Source organism: Podarcis vaucheri (assembly GCF_965113315.1).
Source record: "Podarcis vaucheri genome assembly, chromosome: 7".
Classification (NCBI taxonomy): Eukaryota; Metazoa; Chordata; class Lepidosauria; order Squamata; family Lacertidae; genus Podarcis; species Podarcis vaucheri.
The window spans coordinates 36,676,395-36,702,993 of NC_138765.1; the positions used below are offsets into that span (position 1 = coordinate 36,676,395).

The 26,599-nt window shown below is 46.3% G+C and overlaps 2 protein-coding genes across 5 annotated transcripts; both read right to left on the reverse strand.

Moving 5' to 3' along the window:
• Positions 1-580: 580 nt before the first annotated feature.
• ZBTB8A (zinc finger and BTB domain containing 8A) lies at positions 581-6,063 on the reverse strand (the record flags this gene model as incomplete). The annotated part of the gene is made up of 3 exons (XM_082229520.1): positions 581-1,301; positions 3,381-3,550; positions 5,124-6,063. The coding sequence occupies 3 exons, from the start codon at positions 6,061-6,063 to the stop codon at positions 969-971; spliced, it is 1,443 nt and encodes a 480-aa protein (XP_082085646.1). The 3' UTR covers positions 581-968.
• ZBTB8B (zinc finger and BTB domain containing 8B) lies at positions 5,984-25,394 on the reverse strand. Of its 4 annotated transcripts, none has more exons than XM_082229524.1 (5): positions 25,159-25,353; positions 19,764-20,740; positions 18,372-18,550; positions 16,691-17,012; positions 5,984-6,085 (listed from the first exon to the last, which is right to left on the reverse strand). In XM_082229524.1, the coding sequence occupies exons 2-4, from the start codon at positions 20,707-20,709 to the stop codon at positions 16,704-16,706; spliced, it is 1,434 nt and encodes a 477-aa protein (XP_082085650.1). In that variant the 5' UTR covers positions 20,710-20,740; positions 25,159-25,353; the 3' UTR covers positions 5,984-6,085; positions 16,691-16,703. The 4 variants fall into 4 exon arrangements, with proteins under 4 accessions (XP_082085650.1, XP_082085649.1, XP_082085648.1 ...); XM_082229523.1 differs by lacking the exon at positions 5,984-6,085 and adding an exon at positions 11,347-12,750 and having other exon boundaries at positions 25,159-25,352; XM_082229522.1 differs by lacking the exon at positions 5,984-6,085 and having other exon boundaries at positions 11,347-17,012; positions 25,278-25,394.
• Between the last annotated feature and the right edge of the window lie 1,205 nt (positions 25,395-26,599).

Sequence of the window (26,599 nt, forward strand, 5' to 3'; positions counted from 1 at the left end):
TGAGATGAACTGATAGAACATTGGTACCCGTTTCAAATTTAGTGATAGTGCAGGTTTAAAATATCCAGTTTGAAAAATGGGTGGGCAAAGATGGGTACGCACAAAGAACTTCAAAGAAACATTTGAATTGCCACGACATGTTTTGGTTCTGCATTTGAAAATAGTGACTGCTGCTTGCAAGACGTAAAAAAATTGGCTTTTCAAAGATGTTGAAATCAAGAGAGTTGGTTCTGAAAGGCTGAACTACCCTAATGTTTCTCAGTAAATAATCATCTCAAGGAAGTTGTGCATTTTGGGGAAGGATTGAGCATTGTTCTCCACTTAAATTTCCTTTGGAAGAATGGGGGATGGGAGTGATGTGCCAGGTTAGAGCAAGGCAACAACTCAAATAGCTGGGTGATCTAGCAACATTTGCAGTTCTTTGCATTCTGTGTACATTCACCTGGGAAAAGGCTCCATTGAACTTGCTTACTTCTGAGTAGACATGCATAGGATTGCAGTGTGTGTGACTGCGTATATTTAAATATAAATTATCATTGCACCTTTTTATGCTTGCGGTTTTTAAAAAACAAAACCCTCACGCTGTCAAAAGCTTTAATAGAGTAACTTACAATGAAGCTATTAACTTTATTTTGAAGTGCTCCCCAACATTGAAAAAGGTTTGAGAAGAGATCCATTTTATTCTATCAAAAGTTATCACTGTCGCACTTCAGCAGGTAATTGTTCATACATGGTACCATCTCAGGATGGATGCTTGCTTATGGAACAAAATATTGATACCCTTGAGTAACTAAATTCAATATAGACACAATGGCATGTCCATAAATGCATGCAGGTTTAGCCCAAGTCATAGAAAGCCTATATAATAGATTGTATGTTAACCACAGGCTGGTTGGGAGTCAGTGGTCAAAACAAAGGAATGACAACGTAAAGGGGGAACTTTTATTTAACATCCAGTCCATTCATAACTACCTAATGTTTGGTTTTATATCTTTTTCCTCAGCTTCATCATCGCTATCGTCCACTTGCTGGATGACCAAATCGGTAGACCCGTCCTCTACAATTTCCACATCGGATCTGTTGTCTTCACCGTAATTCCAGTTAGAATCCTTGTCCTCTTCTAGTGGGAACTCAGGTGGTGGCTCAGTGTCCAAATCAATGCGGATGCTGTCTATGCCAGCTTCGGAGAGGCACTCATTGCAAAGTCTGTAGCGCCTCGTCCCTTCTTGGACCACTTGCCCCGTCATCTCAGTCACGTGACGCTTGCATTTTCTGCAGATGGGCTTGCAAGCTTGATGGATCTGTGAAAATTGAAAGGGAGAATGCTGATCACTGCTCAAAAGGGAAATAGAAAAATGATTTGTTCCCCTTCCATACAGCAATGCTCTCAGTATCGAGAGGCTGCTGCTAAAATTTAACCCAGGCAGCCTATTGTGGTGAAAAGGAAGAATTCCAGGATATGAAAAATCCTTTCAGTTCAAGATATGGCTATTCAAAATTAATTAATGGTCCCCAAGGCACAGAAACTGTGAGCTAAGGTAACTTCCTGCCTTAACATCCACAGTGTGTAGTGGTAAAATCATTGTATCACTTCACATACTGTGCTCTCTTACAAATTACTCCCTTGTGTACCCATTTTTATTTATTTATTAAATTTGTGTATCGCCCTATACCCGTAAGTGAAGCTGTTCCCATAATTGTATTTCCATACTAGAAAATGTTTAACTTGCCTACCCCACAATTGTTAAAGGCAGAAGAACACTGAATTCTCCCAATGCCCACCCTACACCAAAGCCTAGGCTGCAATACTGTACCCGCTAACCAGTGGGTTTGCTCAGTTAAACACAAAGAGGCTTTCAGGAGACATGAACAGTGCTGTACTGCAAGTTACATTTTATTCTTAGTGAGTTCTTAAGTCTTCAGCTCTGCTGCCTATGCCTCGTTGCAAAGGCTTCACATCTTACATGTCATTTGGGGGCAGTGTTTAACATCCACACACAGTTATTGTATAGTAGTATTTATAGAAAATAACATCTAGGGAGTATCTGATCTCAGACAAGCCCACCACAGGAAATTGCTGGCTGCTAGGGAAAAAAGGAAAGAGCACTGGAATATAGGGGGGAAAACACTATAGCCTGGTGTCCCAACAACTAACTCATCAATTCCAGCTCTGACTTTACTCATTGAAAGTCAGGAGCAGCCAGACTGGAACATCTCACAGATATCACTTATAAGGATACCTGCACATTTTGCTTCAAAACATTTTTTCTAAAAGGGCTAGACACATACTTTTTTAATGAATGCTCTGGGGCTCCTGCTGACTATGGGGTCCAGTGCATTAGTACCCCCTGTGCCACCTATCAGCAGCCCTACATAATTATGTCTATTCACTCAAGTTTTTTTATTTATTATAATTTCAGTAATCCACAATAAGCATCTATTGCAACAGGAAGAAGAAAGGGGGAAGGTACTAAGTGATTAACTGAGCAATAAATTCCGTAGAAAATGTACTTGTGTATTTTGTATTTCTTTAAATCACTGAAAGTGAAAATTCCGGATGGTGGTGGAGAAATGGTTGCTTAGATTAAGGTAGGCAGAAAAGAAATGGTACAATGTTTTATATTGTGCAATTTTACTTATCATATCACATTCATGTTACAAGCACACATTTTTATCATCATGTTAGGATTTTCTGCCTTTAGCTCTCAAGACAGGACACTCTAGAAATTCAGTAGAAACAATATAGGGCATGATCCAGCTGAAGTTGACCACATAAGAAGAGCCTTGCTGCTGAATTAGGCTAGTGGCCCATCTAGTCCAGCATCCTGTTCTCAGTGGCCAACCAAATGCCTATGGGAAACCCATGAGAAGGACCAGAGCCCCAGAGCCCTCTGGCCTCCTATGGCTTCCAGGAATATTGCTGCCTCTGACTGTGGAGGCAGAGCATAAGCATCATGGCTAGTAGCTATCGAGAGCCCTCTCCTCCATGCATTTGTCTAATCCTCTTTTAAAGCCATCCAACTTGGTGGCCACCACTGCCTCCTGTGAGAGTGAGTTCCAGAGTTTAACTATCACTTTGCCATTCTATTGGCTTCAGTGGGAGACACCCAGCATATGGTGAACTCTACCACGGAAATTAAAGGGGATTCGAAGAGATTTACTGTGGCTGAATCACACCAATATTAAGATTTTTGGCCCCATTGGGATTAAGATTTGAGGTATACTGAGAAATAGGTCCTCCTAGGAAATTAGATATGTAGACAAGCCCGGCGTCAGAATAAAGCAAGTTTCCTAAAAACAGACAGATGCAAGTCAATGCATCTCTATATTAAGTAGTTACCGGGGTGTATAATCTCAAAATACAACATGTGCCAACGTACTGTTCGGAAATGGCTGCTCAGGTGATCCAGCCTGCTGAATCTCTTTCCACATGCTTCACACGGATACGGCCGTTCTCCCGTATGGCAGCGAAGGTGGCGCTTCAGGTCTGCTTTCCGCTTTACCACGTGAGTGCAGAAGGGGCATTTGAACCTCATCCTAGGCAGATCATCTGTGAGTACCAAGCAATGCTTTTAAAATGCTGCAAAAATTGTAACACGCCTAGCACAGTGACACTTTTGGTCAAAATAAAGTAACTGACTTCAAGACTGCAAACACTGTATTATTATTATTATTATTATTATTATTATTATTATTATTATTATTATTTTTAAGTTCTGCAATGGGTATAAATTATGCAATTTTACTTAATCTGCCTGTGTTTATTCTACCCAATCTTGCTGCTGCTAGTTATTAGAAGCTGTAGTGAACTCTGTCGGGTCCTGCCCCAACACCATGCAACCACAAGAGACCATGTCCAGCAACACTCTGGATTCTGAGACCCACACACTTTCACCTTTTTAGGATTTTCAGGATGCTGAATTTAGTACAAGAAGCTGCCTTATGTAGAATCAGACCAGTCAATCTAGCTCAGTATTGTCTACAGGCCAGCAGCTCTCCAGGGTTTCAGGTGGAAATCTTTCCCAGCTCTAAAGGGAGACAGCAAGGATCAAACCTGGGGCCTCATGCATGCAGGGCATGTGCTTTAAACCCACTGAGCTACAGCCCTTCTCTTTTGCACCAAATACGGCATTCTGCTCTTGCACATTGCAGTCACCGGAACACACAGAGCCCTCTTGAAGGGGCTTTATGAATCTCCTTGCCAGGGGCAGTTCCCCTGCTCCATCATGGCTGGCCTTACCATACATCAAAGGCTATACAATTTAGGGGAACAGATGGAACTGATATCTGAATGGTCAAGCAAAACTTTTAAAGCACTAGTGGTGGTGTTGGTGGGAGGCATTTGGTCATCTGATTCAGACAGCAATACTCCTTGGGGCTACACCAAGTCCTCTTTTCAGAATGGGAAAAGCCTTCCCCACTCTGCACTCTCTCTGCAAAAGTGGTGTAAGAGATGTATTTTTTTCCACCTCCCATAACAACCCCACTGAAAATTAAGCAAGACCCAGTCTTCCTTGCCACCAGTGCAGAAAGCACAAAGCAAAAGAGCTGAGTTGCAGATATGCTTTATTGAAAGAACACACACAATCCTAGGAAGCACTGCTAAGAAATTGTGATCTTACTGAGGAGGGTGGCACCACAACTGGCCCTGCCAGGCAGTGGGGAGAAGAAGCATCTTGCTACAGGTGGCATTACAATGGGGTAAGAGATGGAGGGAAGAACTGGTGCCTCAGTGGTGCAGCAAGACTTTTTAAAAAGTGCAGGCCCTTGGCTGCAGGGAGAGAGGGGAGGAAATCTGCTTCAGGTACCACAAGCCCAAACACAAAAATGAAGGATTTCAGCGGGTGCAAGAAGCAGTTTTATTTTTCATTTCGTCAAAACCGTATCCCACAAAACTTGACCTCTACCTTGAGTAAGCTGAACAGAAAAAGGAGACTGCTCAACACACAATGAGGTCATTGTTGCAATTATGATAGCTGGATCCATTTGAATCATTCTCCTTGCATGCAAAATTTAGTTCACCTCCAATAAATGACACTCATTTTAAAAAGGTAAAGTTTTAAACTTTTATGCAGCCAAGGGCCAAGAAGGCAATTGACTGTATGCTAAATGAATATCCTTACCATCCGCCCAGTTCCCCATCACACCCAGTACCGAGGGCATGCTAGGGTATGGCTCGTCCCCTTTGGAAGATTTTGACTTGCCAGCAGGGTGTGGAGAATCATGCTCTTGCTGTGACACAGCCGAGCCTCTGGGGACGGTGTCGGATCCCTGGCCGTACTGGTAGCTGGAATGGCCAGAGTCACCTTCTGAATCAATTTGGACGTCCTCTTCAGATGGAGAAGTGTGGCTTATAGGCTCTGAAACTCGCTCTTCAAGTTTACTTGCCTTATAGTGAGGAACATCAGAGGGTTGTGGCAGCCCTATATGTCTACTGGTTTTCTTCATGGGTTCTTGCCTTTGGTCATGCTTGGACAGCTGCTGGGCATTTCTCTGAGTGGCTGGGTAATAATTGAAATTGGTCCAAGAATTTCCACCCACTATACATGTCCCTTGATCTGGGCTTAAGTGCGAATGAGGGGGACTGCTCTCCGTTCTCCACCCAGTCCCATACAGGCATAAACGCTCCACGCCATTCGAGTTCACTTCCTTGTCCGAGAGACTAAAATAGCGATCTTTTTCCTTCTCGCTGATGTCCAAGGAGGATTTAATGAATGTCTTGCAAACACTAATAACGTCAGTCATTTGCAGATAGCTGGCAGCTGACATGACCTCAATCACATTCTGGCCAGTGAGGGAGAGTTTGCCTGAATACACAAAATCCAGGATCACGGAAAATGTTTCGGGAGAAAATGCCTGGAAAGTTGCGGTTGTTGGTTGACTGGTTTCCTTTGAGCACTGTGAAAGGAGCATTTTGAAGTAACCACTACTGGCAAACAGCACATTCCGGTGGGCTTTGAAGACCTTCCCCTCAACCAAAATGCTGCAATCACAAAATAAGTCTTGCCTGCGCTGTTCGTTTAATTGTTGTAGGAGATGAAACTGATGGGAAGAAATCTCCATTCTCAAACAGGGTTGTGTTGCTCTACAAAAAATAAAAAATAAACAAAAAATAAACAGGTCTCTTTGCTACATATAAACCGCAGCTGAAAGATTTTCAGAAATGGCTGCTACTTTCTAAGTCATTCACAGAGACATGGTGAAGCACAAGACGGTCAGTGACAGAATGCAATCTTCAAGGACCAAACTGGATGTGAGCATTGGGAAGGTGCCACTGGGAGGTCAGACCATTAGACAACTTAACTCAAGTCTTGTCTGCAATGAGTAGTGAATGGGAGCCTTTCCCAGCCCAACCTGGAGATGCCAAGGATTGAACCAGGGACTTTCTGTATGCAAAGCACATGCTCCACCACTGACCAGCACACTTCCAAGAACTGTCCACTACTGGCTGGCCTGTTTTTAGTGTCTTTAGTGGGGCGGGCAGGGAGAGCAACAGGCCAAATATGTCTGGGACAGCAGCAATTCCTATGGGCCATTTCCCCCGATCAAAATCTTCCTAACTACTTTTCTCCCTTTGGGGGGAAATATTTGTAGAACCTCTCTCTCTGCCCCACGGGTGGCAAAGCACCCTGGGGTAAAACTTTAATGAGAAAAATGGCCCATTTGGAAAGGGCTAATCTGCCCCAGGCTATGGTCTCAAACATAGTTACCAACATGGTGTACTGGTTGGAGTGCAGGGGTGCAGCTTGGGAGACCCAGGTTCAAAAATCCCCAATTGGTCATGAAGCTGACTGGGAGTTGGAGCTGGTCACTTTCTCTGTCAGCTAACCTCCCTCACAGGGTTGTTATGAGGATAAAATAGGGGTATGCTTGCTTGAGCTTTTTAGAACTAAGGGAGAAGATAAAACATTTAAATGTACAATAATACTGTACTGAGAGGCACTTCCCATCACACCTGGTCTGAACCAGAGTCCCCCTGAAACTCTTAAGTACTTCTGAGTGAGGTGTGGGGGATATGCAGCCCTTCAGATGTTGCTTGACTACAGTTCCCATCATCCCCGATGACTGGGGCTGATGGGATTTGGAGTCCATCAACATCCAGAGGGGCCAGGAAAGGGGTGCTCAGTACACAGCATTTTCTCTCGCACCTGTAGCAGCTTCCTAACTTGTGTATCCAGAGCCCAATAAATAGTTGCACCATAAGGGCACGGTTGTACACCAGCATCTTTGCCTTTGTGGAGCTGAGCATGATGGAAGGAGCCAGTGTCCTTCACCTCAGTTATGATGAGCTGGACATTTTGGCCACATATAAGAGACTGAATCTCTCTGGGTGATGACTGTGAGATGGATACTCCTCAAGCAGGCACATTTCAATTGCTTGTTTGAATTTTCTAGATAAAATACGGCATCAAAATGGCAGTCTGTATTCCTCCCACCCACTTTAATCTGGATTTACCCATTCTGGGGAAAATCCAATAAATTGGGGGGGGGGAGAGAAACCCTGCTGTCAACAACCAGTTTGCAAATTAAGCCACTGTCTGGAAGCCCCCAGACTCACAACATCTGCCTACATGAAACCCCAGAGCAGTAAGGTCAGTTGGTTTAAATGCCAACAGGTTTGCATCCCCTCACACAGCTTGTGAAACCGGAATCACATGCAAGGCCAGTTTGCCTAACATTGCAAGCTGTCATTATTGAGGTCCAGCAAGCTCAACCCACCATTCCTAAGCAATCACTACTTTCTTCCCATCGTCAGACTGTCACATGGAAGTTGTCCCTCACCCCGTTATGCCCTAATTGTATGTCCCGTTTTTGTCGTGGGGGAGGGAGGGGGCCGGCGCTTGCTTCTCAGTCCCGACAGTAGCCAGCTGGATCGCTATTCCCAAGGCAGCCGATCTGGGCTTAACCTGCAACGGGCACGCCAGTTGGGTTGGGCTGCTGCTTTCCAAGCCCGCAGCTAGCAGCGCGACGCCTTGTCACACCACTCAGCGCCCCAGCCCTTCGCACCTTCAGCAACTGGAGACTCCGCTCGCCAAATCTGGGCCCCCCGAGACAACAGGCGTCCTTCCAGCCTGGAGGCGAAAAGTGGGGAAACGGGACTTGCTGGCATGCCGAGTGTGTGGCGTGGAGGGGCCGGCGGGGGATCGAGGAGCCACTGCTCCCGCCGCCTCCCTCTCGTCCCAGCCCCGCACCCACCGGCAGGGCTGCCCCTCCGCTCGCCAGGTGCGCCGCGCTCGCCGCCAGAAAGGGCGCCCAGGCGGCGGCGCGGACGCTGCAATCAGAGGAGCTGCCTCCGAGCAGGCGGCCGAAACCGCGGCAGCGCCGGTCCTCCCCTAGCCCTGCCCGGCAGCACAAGGGGCGCCGGCGCCGCACATTGGCAGAGGGCGCCGTCAGTCTCTCGCCCGCCCACCCCGAACTGGAGGCTCGGCCATCGGGAGCCAGGGACGCCCGACGGCGCTGGAGGCGCGCCCGCCAAGTCACCAGGGACCGATCCCTGGCGTCGCCTCCAGAGGGGGACCGGTCCGCGCGCCCTGCCGAGAGGAGGACCACCACCACCACCCAACCCGCCCGCCCGCCTTTCCTGGGAAGGGCGCCGGGAGGCGATGCGGAATTCCCAGCCGTTGCTGCAGCTGGGCTGCCTAGCGTGGCCTTTCCCGCTGCTGCCGCCGCCGCCACTCGATGCCCGGGCGCGGAAGGTGCCCCTGCCCGGCTCGGAGCTCCGCACGCGCGGCAGGGAGGACTCCGTCGGTCCCTCGCCAGCCCTTTGTTGCGAGCCGAACGCCGCGCCCGGGGCGGCATCGGCAGCAAATGGCGCCCGCCTGACGGGGCTGGCCGGGCGCTGCCCGACTGGGGCGCCGCGCAGGATGAGAGAGAGGCAGCGCGGCCGGACATCCTCCGCTAGCCGGGGAAGCAGAGGCGCGCCCGGCTCACCCTAGAGCCGCCTCAGCCCGGAGGACGCCCTGCTCGGCCTGCTGGCGCTGCCGCGGAGGCGCCGCTGACTTACCGCTCGGCAGAGGCGCGGGCTGGGCGGCGGCGGCGGCGAGGCGGGCGTTCGAGGGGCGGCGGGGCTCTGCAAGCGGAGCTAGCTTGGGGTTCGACGGGTGAGGGCGCGAAACCTCGCCGGGCGCCGCCGCCCCAAAGCGCTGAGCAGCCCGGCCGGGAGAGAAACAAAAGGTAGTTGCTGACGTGGGCGTTGGAGAGAGACGCCCGAGGGCTGGGGACACAATTAAAGGGGCAACGCAGCGAGCGCGGCAGGGGCCAGGCGCGCACGCCGCTCTGCGCCTGCCGACGGCGCGGGCGCCTCCCCCTCCCCTCCGCCGCCGCCTCCTCCTCCGCCGCCTCGCCTTGCCAGCCCCAGCTGGGCGCCCGGCTGCCCCCCGCTTCTCCAGCGGGCGCAAGCGCGCTCGCCTCCCCGGGGTCTCCAGGGCGACTGCAGTAGGGCGAGCCTCTCGAAGCCCAAAGGAGCCGCGCGAAATGGGCACTTACTGGAGGAGCCCCTCGAGACGGGCCTCCCTCGCTGGGCTCTGCTCTGCTCAAAAGGTCAACGACCGCTGCTCTTGCAGCTCCGAACCGCCTTGGTTTTAATGGTGCGGCTCCTTTCTCGCCCTCAGAGCTGGAACGTGAGGGCTTAGCTGGAGAATAGGCAAGCCCCGAGGCGGAGCTGGGCCAAGACACGGTGTGCTGCGTGGATCTGGCTGGAAACCCAGCGAGCCATCCGGGGCTGCTGAACACGAAACACTTGGTCTCTGTGTACTGGAACTCTTGAATGGTTAAACGCCTTTGGTTAACGAATAAACTCTACCGACCTCCTGCCCTTTCACGGTGCTCTTAAATCTGTCCCCTCACTTAGCTGGAAGGGTAGAGGCAGTTCCTCCTGGATCAAGGGAAATGGTTTGGGGACCTAAAACAGACAAACCTCCCAGCAGGAAAAGAAATTGGGCATGCAAATGACTTTGAAAATTGTAACACTTCTTTTTTAAAAAGGGAACACTTTTAGGATTATTCATATCCACCACCTTTTGATCCATTTTGAGCTCAAGATGGGCTTTGAAGCAGCCACCAAGAGCTGACAGCATGTTTCTATGAAGGGATTTCCCCTAGAATAAAATAAATCCAGAAAAAGGGCTTGCACTGGTGACTGCATGGTACCCCTCCCCTTTTGGGTGAGTGTCCCACTGGTTTCTATTTATGGGTCAGGACAGCAGCTCATTAGCAGTGCATCTGCTTTGCATACAGGTCTTCGATTCAATCTCCAGCACCTCCTGGAACGTCACTACCAGACAATACTGAGCTAGATGGGTCAACGGTTTGACATGGTATAAGGCAGCTTCTCATTACAATCTCTCTAATCCAAGTTCTAGTTGTGCATAAAAGAAGCTGGTTTCCTTTTACTCGCCATTAGAAAAGACAACACATCCCTCCGAACTCACTAAAGACCTATTCAACCAATTCACTGAGACTGGATGAGCATCACAGTGCATATGACAGTTCATATCCAGAAGTGCATCCATATTGGCTGTGTGCATAAGAAAGGCTGCTTCAACCAGCAGATCCCCTTTATGTATGCGGTTGGGGTTTTTGCATTTACATCCTGCCAAGGGTAGGGCTGCCATACGACCAGAACTTCCTGGACATAGCTGGTATTTGGCCCTTGTAAACAGCGTCCAGGCGGAAATTGCTTTTTTAAAAAATGTCTGGGAAAATCTGGATGCATGGCAGATCTGAAGGGTGGATTTTGGTGGCAGGGAGAGGGGGAAAGTCAAACAACTTGTGTCCGGATTTTCACTTTTTGAAATATGGCTACCCTAGATGGTATAATTTATACACTTATATCCAAGCAACTCAAGGTAGCATATGAGACTTGCCCATTTTAGCCTACCTTGATGAGGCTAAGAGTTAGTGGTTGGGCTGACTGGCGATTTGAACCCTGGTCTCCCCGTTCCCAGGAAGGTTTGTCTGGCACCTTCATTATACATCTTCAGGTGTCATATGAATAATTTTCTCTTTGGCCTTTGGCTGATTAATATTCTACAGCCTTTAAAATTTGTTTGTGGAAGGGGGGTTATTTAGTTTAGTTCTTGTATAATCAATTAATTTTGTACTTTTATCTTGTACTTTTATCTTGAGAACTGCCCTGAGATCTTCGGGTGAAGGGAGGTATATAAATTTAATAATAATAATAATAATTCCTAGTCTGATACTCCAACCACAGGAGCACCAGGCAAATGCTCAGTTCCAAGTCTACATCTGAAGTGGGTGGGTTGGAAAACCACCCTACTATTTGTGCACCCCAAACCACCTTCTTACACAGCTGAGTACCTTACATACAAATAGAAGGCGGCACCATTATTTCAATGTTATTTTGATATTTATTTTTTCACATTTTCAGCTATAAAAGTACTGGACTACAGTTATATAAACATGTATAGTACATAAACAGTTTAAACATACAAGACTTGATAATGCACCACTGCAGAAACAAAATTACAAAAGCACTTCATATTTGTTTCTCCCGCCTCCCCGGGAAGAAAAAGACAAAATAAAAATAGCTGCTATAGTGGTGGTCTCTGCAGATTCTCAACTTTGGTTTATTTCTGATCTACCCTGACACAAGTCAAACATCAGAAAGGAGACACCAGAAATTAGGCAGGCAGTGATGGCACTTCAGTACTACTCTCCCTTTAGGGACCCACAGATAAACACGCAGTTCTGATTAGTCTCTTGAGCCCTGGTATGTTAAGAAAGCAATCAGATCAGGTCGTTTTCCTGCATACCACCAAGACCACTTTAATTCTTACACCTTTGGCCCCCTTACTATTTATTATTTATATAACCACTTATATGCCAAAATGGCTTCCAAGTCCAAGTTATAATTTACAGGTCAAATGGGCCATATCCCAGTCCAAAGCTCCACAGGCACATAGAACTCAAGTTTGGGGAATATGAGTCACTCCATTTCCTGTAATATCAGTTGCAGCTCCGTGCAGGCAGTGGAAATGTGTACACAGAGCTGTGCTGACTGCGTTAAACAGAAGACCCCCAGCACTTGGTGCACACACACATCAGAACTACATGTGCAAAAAACACCTGCTGCCAATGAAGCGCATATGACTTAAGTTATGTGCAAGCTCTTACCTGACCAACTAAGAATGTGGCATCTTTCTTTGAGATGTTCAGGGAAACTTTTTTAAAGAGCTTTGTACTCGAGCTGTAATTATGGCATTAGTCACTCCCTTATCTCTCCCTACCCTTGCTCTGTTCTATGTAGGATTTTGAAAGCTCGTTGGGAGCACAGAGCAGCTTTTACAAATATTTTCCTTACGAAGCTATATAAAGTAACCTGTAAACTGATGGTGTACTTCTTCCCACAGGACACAGTTAAAACTATAGTAATAGCCACAGGCATGGATGGTTTTAAAAGAGGATTAGACAAACTCATGCAGCCATGAATAGCTGTGTACCACCTTCCAGGACAGCTTGCCTCTGAATACCAATTGCTGGAAAGCACAAGTGGGGAGAGTTGCTCTTGCACTTGGCTCCTCTCTGTGGGATTTCCACAGGCATCTGGTTGACCACTGAGAGAACAGGATGTTGGATGCTGGATGGACTTTTGGCCTGATCCAGCAGGGCTCTTCTATGTTGCTGTGTCAGAACATCCACTTACAACAAATCCAAACTGATATGACTGCACTTTCAGAAATTCACACACAATCCATTGTTGCATTGGTCCAATTGATTTCAATAGGATGCCTGCAGAACAGAATCAAGTTAACACAGATGACAGGAAGAGTCATATCATATGCAGCATGTGAGAACATTGAGCTGTCTGCTTGAAATTCAGCCAATATCTTTTCTGTTTACTTACAGTAATTTGCTTTTTGCTTCCATTTAGCTTGCAGTCCTTGATTAAAACTTCATAAATTAAAGGAAGATTTCCCTAAAGAGTCATAATTTCTAATATATGTTTATATTCTTAGATTGGTCCTAATCACAACTTTCATTTGTAAAAAAAAAAAAAAATGTTTAAAAAGGGCTATGGCTATAAAGTTACCATTCACTGTTAACAAAATCAAGCATATAAATTTCTGAAAGGCAGACACCATAAATGCTTAAAAAGCAACTTCCACTGAAATCAATGGGATTTAATTCCAAGTATGAACATTTAGGACAGGAGTAAGATTGCAAGATGAAGAAGTTTACCTAGCAGTACAATGTGCCATTAATATACCAACTGCATATTTATTTAGGGGGAGGGGGAAACTAGGGAAAATACACTTGGGGGGGGGGAGGAAACTCCCTCTGCAAAATTAGTTATGGCAAGCTCAGGTGGCTTTCAATTTCTTCTTTAAGCACCATGAAATTGTCTCTTAGAACTGCAGTATCTCTTTTGCTTGCACACTTTTAATGGAGGGTTCCAAGGACACGTCATGGAACTGAGCTAGAATCACAGCATGTACTACACTTACAAAACACCTGCCACAGATGAGCAAGTCAAGTGCATCATTTTCAATTAAACACAAGATGACACACGAGATCCACTTGAAAACAATTAGAAATCTTATTTTGGCAGTCTCCTAACAGGAATGATTGGAATCTGTTCCACTCCAACTCCCATAACACAAAAATGTCAACAGATTCATTCTTTACTCACAAGGTACACAAGAAAACTTCTAACGATCAAAAGAAGCAGCCTAAAAGGAATCTGCATCTCTCAAATCTAGAAGAGTGGTCCATTTCCTCCTAGTTCTGCTTATGCACCTCCAGGACGCACTGTGTGAAAAGCCACTCATATCAGTTTTAGCATACAAGCCATTACAAATCTTGGGCATCAAAAGTCTTCAGTGGTTTCTAAAGAACTCAAAACAAAGTGATAAGCCGTCCGAATGAGGACAGAAAGGAGCAAGTATCCCAAATGCTCTGAGCTAATGGGTTAAGAATAGCCTTCACCAACTTGGGGCTCTCCAAGTGTTGCAATACAGCTAGCCTCAGCCAACACACGGTGCTGTACATGCTGAGTTGTAGTTCAACATCTGGAGGGCACCAGGTTGGCAAAGCCTGAGTTAGGAGCACAAATTGTGTCCCTAACCTGCATTCAATGAACAACTCCATTCGTTAGAGGTTCAAGAGCACCTTCAACTGCTTTGTAAACTCCAGGCTCCCTTGTGCTCAGCTTTGGGGAAAGCCATTGCTAATTTTCAGGGCTGAACCTTTCAAAATGTTTCTCAAGACCAATTTTCTGAAAGATCATCCCCCCCCCTCACTGTGTTTTCCAATAACTATGCAAGTCTCACCTATTCAGAAAGACACCTTACAAAAGTGGTCTCAGGACTTTGCACTTCAGAGCCTTGGTTCTTTTAAGGAAAAAGGGAGCCTATTGTAAATATTTTTTTTCTTTTGCTATACAGTTACAACTTTTTTTTAAAAAAAGAAAGATTATTGCTTCTTTCCTTGCCTTGTTTCATCCTGCACAATCTCATGATGATATAAAAATGCTACATTTATGACATCATAACCCCTTCTATAGTAGTGTTTTATGAACAAACAAGAAAATTTACACCTTCATTTCAAGAAGCAGGTGGAAGAAACCTGCATGTTAAAAGTTAATATAATCCATCAAGCATCACAAATTAGACAGAATGCTGTTTGCAAGACAGTCCATATCAGAGCTGCCCAACATAGAACAGGAACACCAGCCTCATTAAGGCAGACCTGTAAGACTGGTGGCCAACCTGAGTGTGCCATTGTCATTCAGGTAAGCAGGTTTAGGTATAATCCCAAATCTTTCAAATGACCAAGATGGCTAGGAACTGCCATGTACAGTTATGCACCTTGATTTTAACTGAATTGTTTTGGTATCTTCATTATCTTATGTCTACAGACATTTCACAGTTTTCCAGCCAGTTTAATAGCCTAGAGAAATTCAGCACTAGAAAAGTAAAACAAGTAACCTCACATCCTTCAAGAAGCCAAATTCCTGCCATTCAACAGGAAAGGGTGGAGCCCAAGATGAAATTTTTAACAAGGAATAGTACTCAAGAGCAATTCATGAGACAGTACAAATGTAGAAACCACAATGATCAACAAATACGACCAACTGACTGTACAAGTAGCAGGAACATATACAGGGGGTGGGTGGGGGGTTTGTAGGACAGCCAGAGCACAGGGGCTACACCAGAGAAGTCGTATAAGCAGAAGAGCGGCCAGCTACCTTGCTTATTCACATTTTTTACAATAATTGAATGAGTATAGTTATTTGAGAAGGGGGCCATTCACGCCATCTACAATGACCAGAACTCTGGTGTTCTTGTAGCCTTGAGTAGTTTGTTGCTTAAATGAGGGGGAGGAAACTGAGGTTCTTGCAATTCCAACAAGCTTCTGTATGGCCAGCTCTCAGGCGTTTCATGAGATCCTCTTCAGGATTTTATATTTATCCCTCTCACATTTCCCCTCATTGTGAGGGACTTCCTGCTGCTGCCATGTCTGCTCTCCTGGTGCTTAAGAGATATAAGCAGGTACGATTTTGCAAATCCATTAAAGGCACGCAGGCATGCTGGTTTTGTTTTGTTTTTTTCTTAAGGAAAAAAATGGGCCTGCGCAATGAGAAGAACATCTTCAGTAATTACCTAAATAAATGTTTAACAGATTGTGTGCTGGACCTGTCTCCAGACAGATCAGAAACAAAAATACTCTAATTCATAGAAGGTATGTCCACCCAGCCCATTATTTTCTATGCTGATTTGTGACAGCAGCAGCAGTTCCTCTCCAGGGTGGGGCCTCAGGCAGTGACTTCTTTTCCTATTGCCTGCTGCTACCTGATCCTTCTAGCTGGTGATGTTGCCAGGATCCTACCTGGGGCTTTCTGTACCACTGAGTTATGGTCCCACTTCAAAACTCGTCAAAAGTATGCGGCTAGTAGTAGATATATGGCCTAACCCTGAAAGGCCTTTTACGGTTCAAGCACTACAAAAAACGGTCAGTGCCTGGTTGAATGGCGCAGACCCTCAAGTAAGATGCCACAGAAATCTGCATACTGTTTATCTGCTGCCTGACTAGATACCTTCCTCACAAGTTTCTTGAGGATGAACAGAAGTGTCAGTATTTAGTTTTTATAAACATACAGTAAAAAATAAAATACTGTATAAAAAGAGCCATTTCTAGATTTATGTATACACAACTGTTCATTCTTGGATATGCTTTAATGGTGGTGGACTTTTAGCCTTGTTTGCATTGATTAAGTCCTCATCTACATTTCTAAGGTAGAATTAAAAGTCCAGGAAAGAGAGCAGAGAGCAGCAGCTCAGAATTAAGTTTGAAACCCAGATCCTGAGAGGAGAGGGAGAGGCAGAAACTGGGGGGGGGGGGGAGAGGCAAGATCACAGGAACATGGAAGATTACTGGCCATAAGGGGACAAAGCCTGGCCTCATATCCAAAGGGTGGAAGAAGGTCTGCAAGGGACATAGCCTCTGCTCAGCCTGGACACACAATTCCTTTCAAAGGTGTAGCGCACAGCACTAACAAGTTAAAAAGACATTTCAGAATTTTAAAAGTCCAGTTGTTCCTACCTGTTCTAGGAAATGGAATTTATTCATATAAAAAAACCCCACAAACTTCACAACTTGGGATAAATATGCAGTTTTCCGGCTGTCAAGATGACAAATCAAATAAGAAAAAGAATTTACATCTCCCCACCCTCTTTCTGCTGCTACATAAGTGCTTCTCGATGGAGATCCTGCTTGTCGTCAGGATCAGGGTCAGGATCATCATCTTCAGGGGGGTCGTTTTCATCACCAGATTCCACATAGATGGGCCAATCGTTGTCTGGGTCGCTCTTTTCTTGGCCTTCAGATGAAGGTTCCATCAGACTGAGGTTAATGGGCATCGAATCCTCGTGCGTAGTCGTGACACAAGTGCAGCTGTCGCACAATCCAAAGCGGCGCAAGCCTTGGGACAGGCTGCTTGTAAACGTTCTCCTGCAGCCCTTGCAGATGATTGGCTTGTTTGACCGATGGACCTGGAGCATCGTGACACAAAGCAGGAAGGGTCAGTGGCTGGCACAAGCATGACAGGCTGAACTAGATCTGGCCTTCTGGCCAGGCTCTGCACTCCCCACAGATCAATTTTGACAGGTCAGCAGCCCCAACCACCTATCAAGGTTCAGAAGGGATCTATTTAACTGCTGATCATGACAAAAGCCCATTTCCAGGGGTGGTTTGAATCCAAACCCCACCTGAAAATGGACAAAGTGGACGTCAAAATGGTCGCCACATACAATGCCAGGTGTGGAGCAGGTGGCTATCAGTTTTGGGAACATCATCTCCTGGACAAAAGTCAGCGCCATGCCAGGCCCAATTATACTGGGGGGTGGGGGCAGAGGTTCCTACAAGTGGTTTGAAGTCTGCTTTTTTAAATTTATTTTTTATTAAAGATTTCTTGGTTTACAAAAGTATGTGCAATGTCTCTATTTTCAAGTTACATTTTCTACAGATCAGTTTCATTTGTTGAGACATTAGTGTTACGTTAGGATGAAAAGGGGGAAAGAGGTGGAGGGGTGAGGGGTGAGTGGGGGTGGAGTCGGGTGACGATGTTTCTATTTTACTTAATGGATGTGTGAGGTTTTGTGTCAGCGTTGCCTGTGCGGGTTCTCTTTACTATTCACTTGTGTTCCTTTGGTAGTGAGAGAGGTTGGGGTTGGCCTAGGGTGTGGTTGTTTGTTTGTGATTGGCTGTGGTGAACTTTGTTTTCATGCGTGAGTTGGATGGGTGGGTGTTTTTGAATCAAGTTAGCCAAATTGATTCGTATGCTGTTGGTGGATTCTTGTCATTGTCTTGTTGGACTGTGTATGTGATAAAGAAGGCTTCTTCTATTTGTCCCCGTGTCAGTTTCAGTTTATTGGTTAGTTTTTCTAATAAGGCTGTTTCCCATACTATTTGGTACCATTGGTCCATGCTTACTCCTGACAGGTCTCTCCAGTGTCTGGCTATGATGTTTCTGGCTGCTCAGATTAGGTGCGTTATGAGCTCTTTATGATGTAGTGGGCATTATTATCTTGGAAGATGTTTAGTAGGGTGACTTCTGGGGTGACTTCTAATACTTGCTTAGTTATTTTGCATATTTCTTGTATGGTTGTTGTCCAGAATAGTTGGATTTTGGAACATTCCCACCACATGTGGAGGTATGTCCCTGTGAGGTGCATCCTCTCCAGCATTTTGGTGAGGTTCCTGGGCGTATTAGCACTAGTTGAAGTCTGCTTTTAAAAATCAACGGGTGTTAAGGATTCTGCTGTCAGAGTCCTGGGAATGACAGCAGCACCAGCCACCCCACAATTTAGCTTCCTCTTTAACTCGCCTCTTGTTGCACATCTCTGACTTACACTCAGAGCATGACTCCGGAGGTGCTCCTGCCGTGTGAAGCGCTTGCCGCATATCTCACATGGGTAGGGCCTCTCGCCCGTGTGCGAACGGATGTGCCGCTTCAGGATCCCTTTCTGTTTGGCCGTGTATGGGCAGAATGGGCACTTGTGCAGCTTGATCGGCACAACCAGCACATCACCTTTGGAAACAGAAGCATTTCAGAGGTGTCAGCTCGCTGTTCTTGAAGTGGGGTCAGAATTTAAAATGCTGGTAACTGAAGAAAAACACATTTTTTTTGGTTTAGAATATATGAAGGAGAAAGAGGTTGTTTTGCTGTGTATCACTAGCCATGTCACACACAAATTCCACACAGAAACATAGCAACTCGTCTTGGGAAAATGCATTTTCATGATTTTTTACTAGCCTGCCCAGCCTCAACATACTACTGCAAACCATTTTTCTGCACATCAACAGCAGAAAATAAATGCTACAAACTTTGCTTTTTATTCATAAGGATGTTTCTGCCTGCTCACCCACGGCTTGATATTTCAAGCTTGTTATAAACACTGTTTATTTCTACCAAAAGTCTGCAGTCCAGTAATTTCCTGCTGCAATTAATTCTATGGGACTTACTTTGGAGTAAACTCGAATAGGATTACTCTATTAACCTTCCAGGAGAGAAATCTTCAAACTGAAAGAAAAAAGGTATTTTACGACCTGAAGCTAGGACATTGGGGAGGGGGGCAGCAGGCTATATATGCCCTCCAACCATGAAGTGATGCCACCTAATTTGGCTTTGAATTACTGTTTAGTGTACCATCTAAAATTATTCTCCATATTTGCTAACAAAAAGACCACAATGGAATTCTTAACCTGCTTACAAAAGACCCCTGCATTCCATTTGGTGCTGGAGACAGACCCAGGGAACTGTTTGAGGCTTTTAAAATATATATAAAGGGACAAATAGTAATTGCTCCTTTTTCCCCAACAGCCCTCAGTACCACCTGAAATCTGTTTTGCACCAAGCAAAGTCTCAGCTAATTCAGTCTGGCTAACAGACTTCTGCTCTCGAGTTTAAGACTGTTACGTGCTGTAGATTTGTAGGCTTGCATATTGTACCCTCCTCCTTTTCTCTCCTGCAGCCCCTTGCCCACCCCACCCCTTTTTGCCCAATAGCCAGCCCGTTCTGAAAAACTTGCTCATGATTTTGTGACATTCTGGTTGGCCCTAATGAAAGTGAACTCTTGGTACTGTGCACTGCCAAGGCAATGTTAGAAGTCATCAAAACAGGGTGTATGTGTATTCTTTGCTGTCTCTCCCCTACTCCCCCTTGCAGGTATCTACAGTTTCATCCAGAAAGCTATCCACTGCAACAGAGGAATCTCATCCAGCCTCATGTGATCTGATCTCACCTGCATCCTCTCCATACCAGTCATTGTGAATGTCCACCATGGAACTCATGGGCACTCCTGCATCCTCTGGCCTACCCTCAAACCCGCGGACAAAATGATGGACCACATCGTCCTTCCTCTGGGCTGCACTGTTGCGCAGCAGAGCTTCTAAAAACTGCTTCATGTGATAGTTGTTGCATGCCAGGTCCATGGCCTGGCCACTATGGAGCCCCTCCTCTATCTGCTCAATCGTCAGCGGTGTTGGGTACTGCTGTAGTCGCTCGCCAACTTCTACTTCCACTTCGTCTGCATCAAACTCTACTTTGGGTTCTACCACTTTGGGCAGTGAAGAATTTGTGTCATCTGGAGAGTCACTGCTTACAGGGTCCCGCACTACAAGCTGAATGGGGTGGCAGCTGCAACATTCCCCGCAGGGAGGGTCTCGCTGGCAATCTGGAACCCTCTCTTTCTCCTGCAGAGATGAAACTGACGCTGAGCACTGGCTCTTTGCCCCATACGACGTGCCCTCTCGAGCAGAACTAGAGCTCCCACTGTCAGCCTGATAAAAGGCAGCTTCTCTCTCTATTTTCCTGCATATGTCCAGTGACGACCTGATGTATGTCTTGCAGAAGTTGACAACATCAGTCATCTGCAGGTAACTGGCTGCAGACATAACTTCAATCACGTTTTCCCCACAAAGATCCAACTTCCCTGAATAAAGGAAGTCCAGGATAATTGAGAAGGCCTCTGATGTAACAATGTCCAGGGAAGCAGTGCTGTGTCGGCCACTGTCTTGGATGTAGTGGATCAGCAAAGCTCTGAAGTAACCACTGTTGGCAAACAGAATGTTTTTGTGGGCTTTGAAAATCCTCCCCTCCACAATGATGCTACAGTCACAAAAGAAGTCCCTCTTCCGCTGCTCATTGAGCTCTCCCAAGAGTTTGGTGTAGTAAGATTGCATCTCCATTGCTCCTACAGCAAAGAACTACCTCTTGACTCTGAAAGAAAATGCAGGAACAGAACATTAGCACAGAAATGCCTTTCCTTTCATGCACAGAGATCAAGTCCCTCCCCATCGTAGCATATCTCCCCACCCCTCCAAGGCACACAGAACTGAATCTGGAAAACTTGAGGACCAGAGAAAAATTCCAGCCAGAACAGCTGATGCATATGCTGGCAATAAACCTTTAAAAACCCAGTAATCTGAATACTCCATCTACATTGACCTATATTGAACACATCACCTCAACCAGAAGCTGAGCACACTAGAACGCTTTCAGACTACTGCTATTTTCAGATGAGATTCAATCAAATATTGGCAAATTCAGGAAGTGCATTTGAAGTTGCTCTGGAGCTCTTGAACAACAAACCCACTTTGAACTTTTTGTGTGAAGTGATGAGGAAATCGTGTGAGATAACATTTGCTTGATGCAACATCGTCTAATCTCCCCACAGACAAATCAGCATGAGATTGTCTGAAAATGGCTTGACTTAGGAGAATTGTATCCACTCAGGGGTTTGCCAGCATTCATTGCCAATTTACACATTATGCTAAAAGTTGCTTTCAATGATCTATCGATGTATGGAACTGCCCAATTACAAGTTGGACAACTGGTTCATCTCTAGCTCACTACTGTCTGGTCCAAAAGATGCTCTCCACAGTTGCAGGCAGAAAAATACATTTCCCAGTCTGGCTATCAACTCCTTCACCATTTAACATATTTTAGGAGCCCTTAAAAAGGTAAAAGTAAAGGGACCCTTGACCATTAGGTCCAGTCGTGGCCGACTCTGGGGTTGCGGCGCTCATCTCGCTTTATTGGCCGAGGGAGCAGGCATACAGCTTCTGGGTCATGTGGCCAGCATGACTAAGCTGCTTCTGGCGAACCAGAGCAGCACACAGAAACGCCGTTTACCTTCCCGCCGGAGCGGTACCTATTTATCTACTTGCACTGTGACGTGCTTTCAAACTGCTAGGTTGGCAGGAGCAGGGACCGAGCAATGGGAGCTCACCCTGTCGCGGGGATTCGAACCGCTGACCTTCTGATCAGCAAGTCCTAGGTTCTGTGGTTTAACCCACAGTGCCTGCCACAAAAGGCAGATAGGCCTGAATCCGAACATCAAATTCATCGGGGGGGGGGGTTAAGCAGCCAGCTGGTGTACCAGGATTATAGGACTTATTTGTCCATATATGAGTTCTTAAAATGCACAAGTGGAATGGAGAAGTAAAGAGAAAAACCTGTGCTTTTTAATGGGATATCTAATCACTGTGCCTGAAGGAGCGGAGAAAGTGGGAACAGGAATGCAGCTTCTCTCGCTACATTCCTCTTGCGAAAGTCCAAAACTATGCAAGGTCACCCTTCTACAGAGAGGGCATTAGGACCCAAGCAGACTCTTCTTCCTCCTCAACCATGTGGCTTGTGTAGCATAACCCTCCAGGGGAAGCCAGTCAGTCCTAGGAACAAAGAATTTTCAGCACAGCCAGCAAGGAAAACACACACTAAAAACTGGAGCATCGGGGAGATCACTCAGCCTTTTCACCCCTGAAATACTTGCATGCTTTTGTCAGTTCTGAGCTACCACATCTCCTTCAGCCGCCCTCACCTCCACTTCTCCAGTCTAACTCTCCTTAATAATCTTCTCCAGAAATCTCACTTTCCACATTTTTTTTGCCATAACTATTCCAAACCTATTTTCCTTCACAAATTGGCTGCAGACAGAAGAAAACGCTCCTCACTACAGAGGTTAAGAATAAATGGCAGGGGGGGGGGAATCACATTTATTGTGTTACTGACACATGGTAGCCTTCTTTCTTTGCTATTACTAGAATAAAAATGAGAGAAACACAGTTGGGATAAGGCACCCATTTTGCAGGCAAGAGAATCAAGGCATGCAACTATAAATTCCTTTTGAGATTATAGATGAGTTTCATCCCTGAAACCACCACATTAGTGTTGCTGCAGTCAGTACAGTGGTACCTTGGTTGTCCAATGGCTTGGCTCCCAAACAAATCGGCTCCCAAACACCACAAACCTGGAAGTAACTGTTCTGGTTTGTGAACATTTTTTGGAAGCCAAACATCCAATGCGGCTTCCGATTGAGCGCAGGAAGCTCCTGCAGACAATCAGAAACCGCACCTTGGTTTTCGAACAGTTCCAGGAGTCCAATGGACTCCCAGAATGGATTAAGTTTGACAACCAAGGTACCACTGTACAGGGGTGTATGGGATATTAGGGGTGGGGCAATACCTCAGCTTGGGGACACATCATGCTTTTCTAGGGTGGTTTGTCCCTACCCTGAACTCAGCTCTCAGCTATGGCTCCTAGAAACTGTCAGCATGTGACAACAGCCACTACCTGGGAACAGCTTCCACTGGCCAACTAAACCAGGTGATGGTAGCTGATGGGCCTCAAACCCTCCATGAGATAGGGACTTCCCTGCATGTGAAGACAGGCTTTGGAGGATTGAGCAAACAAGACCAATACTGGGTCCAACAGTCAAGAAGGTGGTTTCTGCATAAGCTGTAGAGGGAAGCCAGGGAAAGATGGGAGAAGGAAATTCTGATCCTAAACTTCCACTGCCTTGCAGGATATTTTTGGGAGAAGGACTAAACCCTACACAAATCCAGAGATCAGTCCCTAAGTTGGATGGCACCTTATATGCCTCCTTCTGGCAAGTCCTGCAATCAAGCTGGTGCCAATTGTTTTCCTCTGGACATCAGTTAGGCTCAGAGGTGGAGGGGTTATTGTTGTCTGCCCAGGTCCTCCATACACATTGCCCAGGCTTGCGCCCCAGGGAGGTCACTTAAGTACTGCTAAAACAGTGGTTTGACTTCACCCCCAGAGGAGCACTCCTTCGTCCCTTGAGACAAATGGATGCCAACGAAGTCAGTACATAGAATAAGATCTCATTTTCTTCTAAATTTGAGAGCATGCAAGTATAAGTGGGGACTGCAACATGTGTTGGCAAGAAGGTAGCCTTGACAATCCAGGGGACCAAACTTATCACACTATCCCAGGCATAGGCAAACTCGGCCCTAAAGATGTTTTGAGCCTACAATTCCTATAATCCCTGACCACGGGTCCTGTTAGCTAGGGATGGTGGGAGTTGTAGTCCCAAAACATCTGGAGGGCCAAGTTTGCCTATGCCTACACTATCCTCTGTCCCACCCTCACTGTGTGCAAACAGTGAGGGGATGGAATGGGACCCTTTTACGAAAAATGCCAATACAGCCACAGACCAAACCAAAATGATGAATACAGAACACACTTTTGGAAATGCAAGGACTTAAAAGAAGTAAAATAAAGAGCCCCAAAGCATGTACAGTGGTACCTCGGGTTACATACGCTTCAGGTTACAAACTTTGCTTCAGGATGAGAACAGAAATCGTGCTCTGGCAGCGTGGCGGTGGCAGGAGGCCCCATTAACTAAAGTGGTGCTTCAGGTTAAGAACAGTTTCAGGTTAAGAACAGACCTCTGGAACGAATTAAGTACTTAACCTGAGGTACCACTGTACAGAGTGCATTCCCCTTACCATCAGGGTACCCACAAGCTGCCCACACATATTTGTTCCTAGAAATTTAGCACTAGAGAATTCCCTTCATAGGCAACACAAGATCACAGCTCTGTAAAGCTCAGAGACACCAAGACCAGCACTTTGAGGCTGGATCTTTCAACCTGCAAAATAAGTGCCATCCAGCTCCCACTTCAAATGTCTCAAATTGGTCCAGTGCCACTAAGCAATAGGGACAGTGCCTCTGAGCTTGTACAGATTGCCCTTCCCTACTGAGCACCCAGAATCTGCCTACAGTGGAAAATTCCAGGTCACCGCACACATGCTTGCCACAGAGTCTCAGCCCCAGCGGGTCTCCTTTTAAGTAGCAAGTCCCAAAGACACACATGAAAGCACACTCTTCAGCGTCATTCAAGACTCAGCCCTGGCAACTGTTTTCGATATAAGATCTCAACCTTGGAGCATAGGACGTAAGAGCAGTCAGGGTACCGGGTGCTTCCACTACCTCTCCCAGAACTACAAGGACAAGGAGGAAATGTGCAATTCTCATACAAAGCTGGCTCCAACGTCTTTCTAGCACTGCCAACTTTCCCCACCCCTTTTTTGCTCCGTTACCCCAGCAAACAGCACCTTTGCCTGGAGACACACACACACACGCTCACAGGTGACAAAAAGGTTTCTCTCTCTGCTATTACAGCCTTCACCTCCTACTGATTTCTACAGAAGATGAAATATCACAGGTACATGAGAAGCTGAAGATAGGCTTCTTGGGCCAATGCTTCCCCCCCCTCCCCATTAAGTCTGTAATGGGGGGAAATGGGAGGGGGGGAGAAGAGGCGGGTACCACCCAGGTCCAGCAGTCTCCGGAGGAGGGGAAGGGCAGTGGCCCTTTCTGGCAGCGCCCACCTATGCTCACGCACGGCTAGCCAGGAAAGGCTTCCTCCTCTTCCCCCTCAATGCAAAGGCGGAGCAGCGACACCAAAAACCGCAGCAGCAGCCGCTTCCATTCTCTCTGTACCGCTCACCTTCCAGCCGGTCCCTTGCCTTGCACGGCTCTACCTAGCCTGACACACACACACATAGACACACGCTTCGCAGGAGCCGCCCAAACTCCCGGAGCATCGCCAGCCGCCAATCGCAGCTTCAGCCGCGAGCGAAAGAAGGCGGAGCTAGCCCAGCATGTTCAGCTGCGCCTGTGCGGCGGTTTCATCGCCCCCTACCCTTCCTCTCCCAGAGAGCATGCGCCGTGCCCATGGCCTGATGGGGATTGTAGTTCCCTCATCTTGAGGAGCTGTGATAAAGCGAGCGCGGGCTGGGTTAGTGTCAATGGGAAGAAAATATTTCTGTGTATTGCTTGCTTTGGTTATTATATCTCCATAATCGTGAACCTCTAAGCTGCTAGCAAAATCGGGGACAACTGAGGCCACTCCGCTTTTCTTAATGGGGCCAAAGGAGGGTGGGCCAAGGAGGATGGAAGGGCCAAGGAGGATGGAAGTCTACCCAGCAAGCCAGAAGAAATTCCTTTATAGTTCGTTATTAGATACTTTCGTTACATACTAATGCACCTATCATGTTATTTCTATCACGAATTACTTCCTTTGAAGCATCTTGGAGAAATTTCACAATACCATAAAAAAAATCTATAAAACAGTTAAAACAACTGCATGTACAAAAATAGTTAAAATCATTTACATTATAATGAGTAATAAATTAATCGCCTTCTAAACCGCCATCTCGAGGTGAGTTTACACATAAGATATTTAAAAGCACAAGAACAACAAATACATTTAAAACAAGACTCGCAGTACATTTATCCAACTAGGGAAAGCCCATCGGAACAAAAATGCCTTCAGTTGTTTCTGGAAAGTGCAGATAGTGGGTGCCTGGCAGAACTGGACAGGTATGCTCTTCCACAAAACAGTCAGCCACACAAAAGCCCTGTTCCGAGTTACTGTGAAAGGGGCTTTCAAGTTTTTTGGAACGTGCAGTTTAAACTCTCCAGCAGACCATGGTGGCCTGTTGGATGCAAAATAGACAGCCTCTCAAGTAACTTGGTTCTCAGCTATGTGGGGACCTAAATGTTAGCATCCCAGTTTGAACTTTGTTTGGTAACAGACTGGCAGCAAGTGCAAATCCCAGAAGCAGGGTGCTGCTATATGTTGGTGGTAGTTTCCCCGCTACAAGCAACCTAGCCGCCACATTCTGCACCAGTTGCACCCTCTGGACCAATCCCAAGAGTAGTATTAAAAGAATTACAAATATAAAAACAATTTCAAATCCGGTATGGATACTGGCTGAAATAATCATCTCCACTCAGAAGGGTTGTTGAAAGAGACCCTCACTGAAG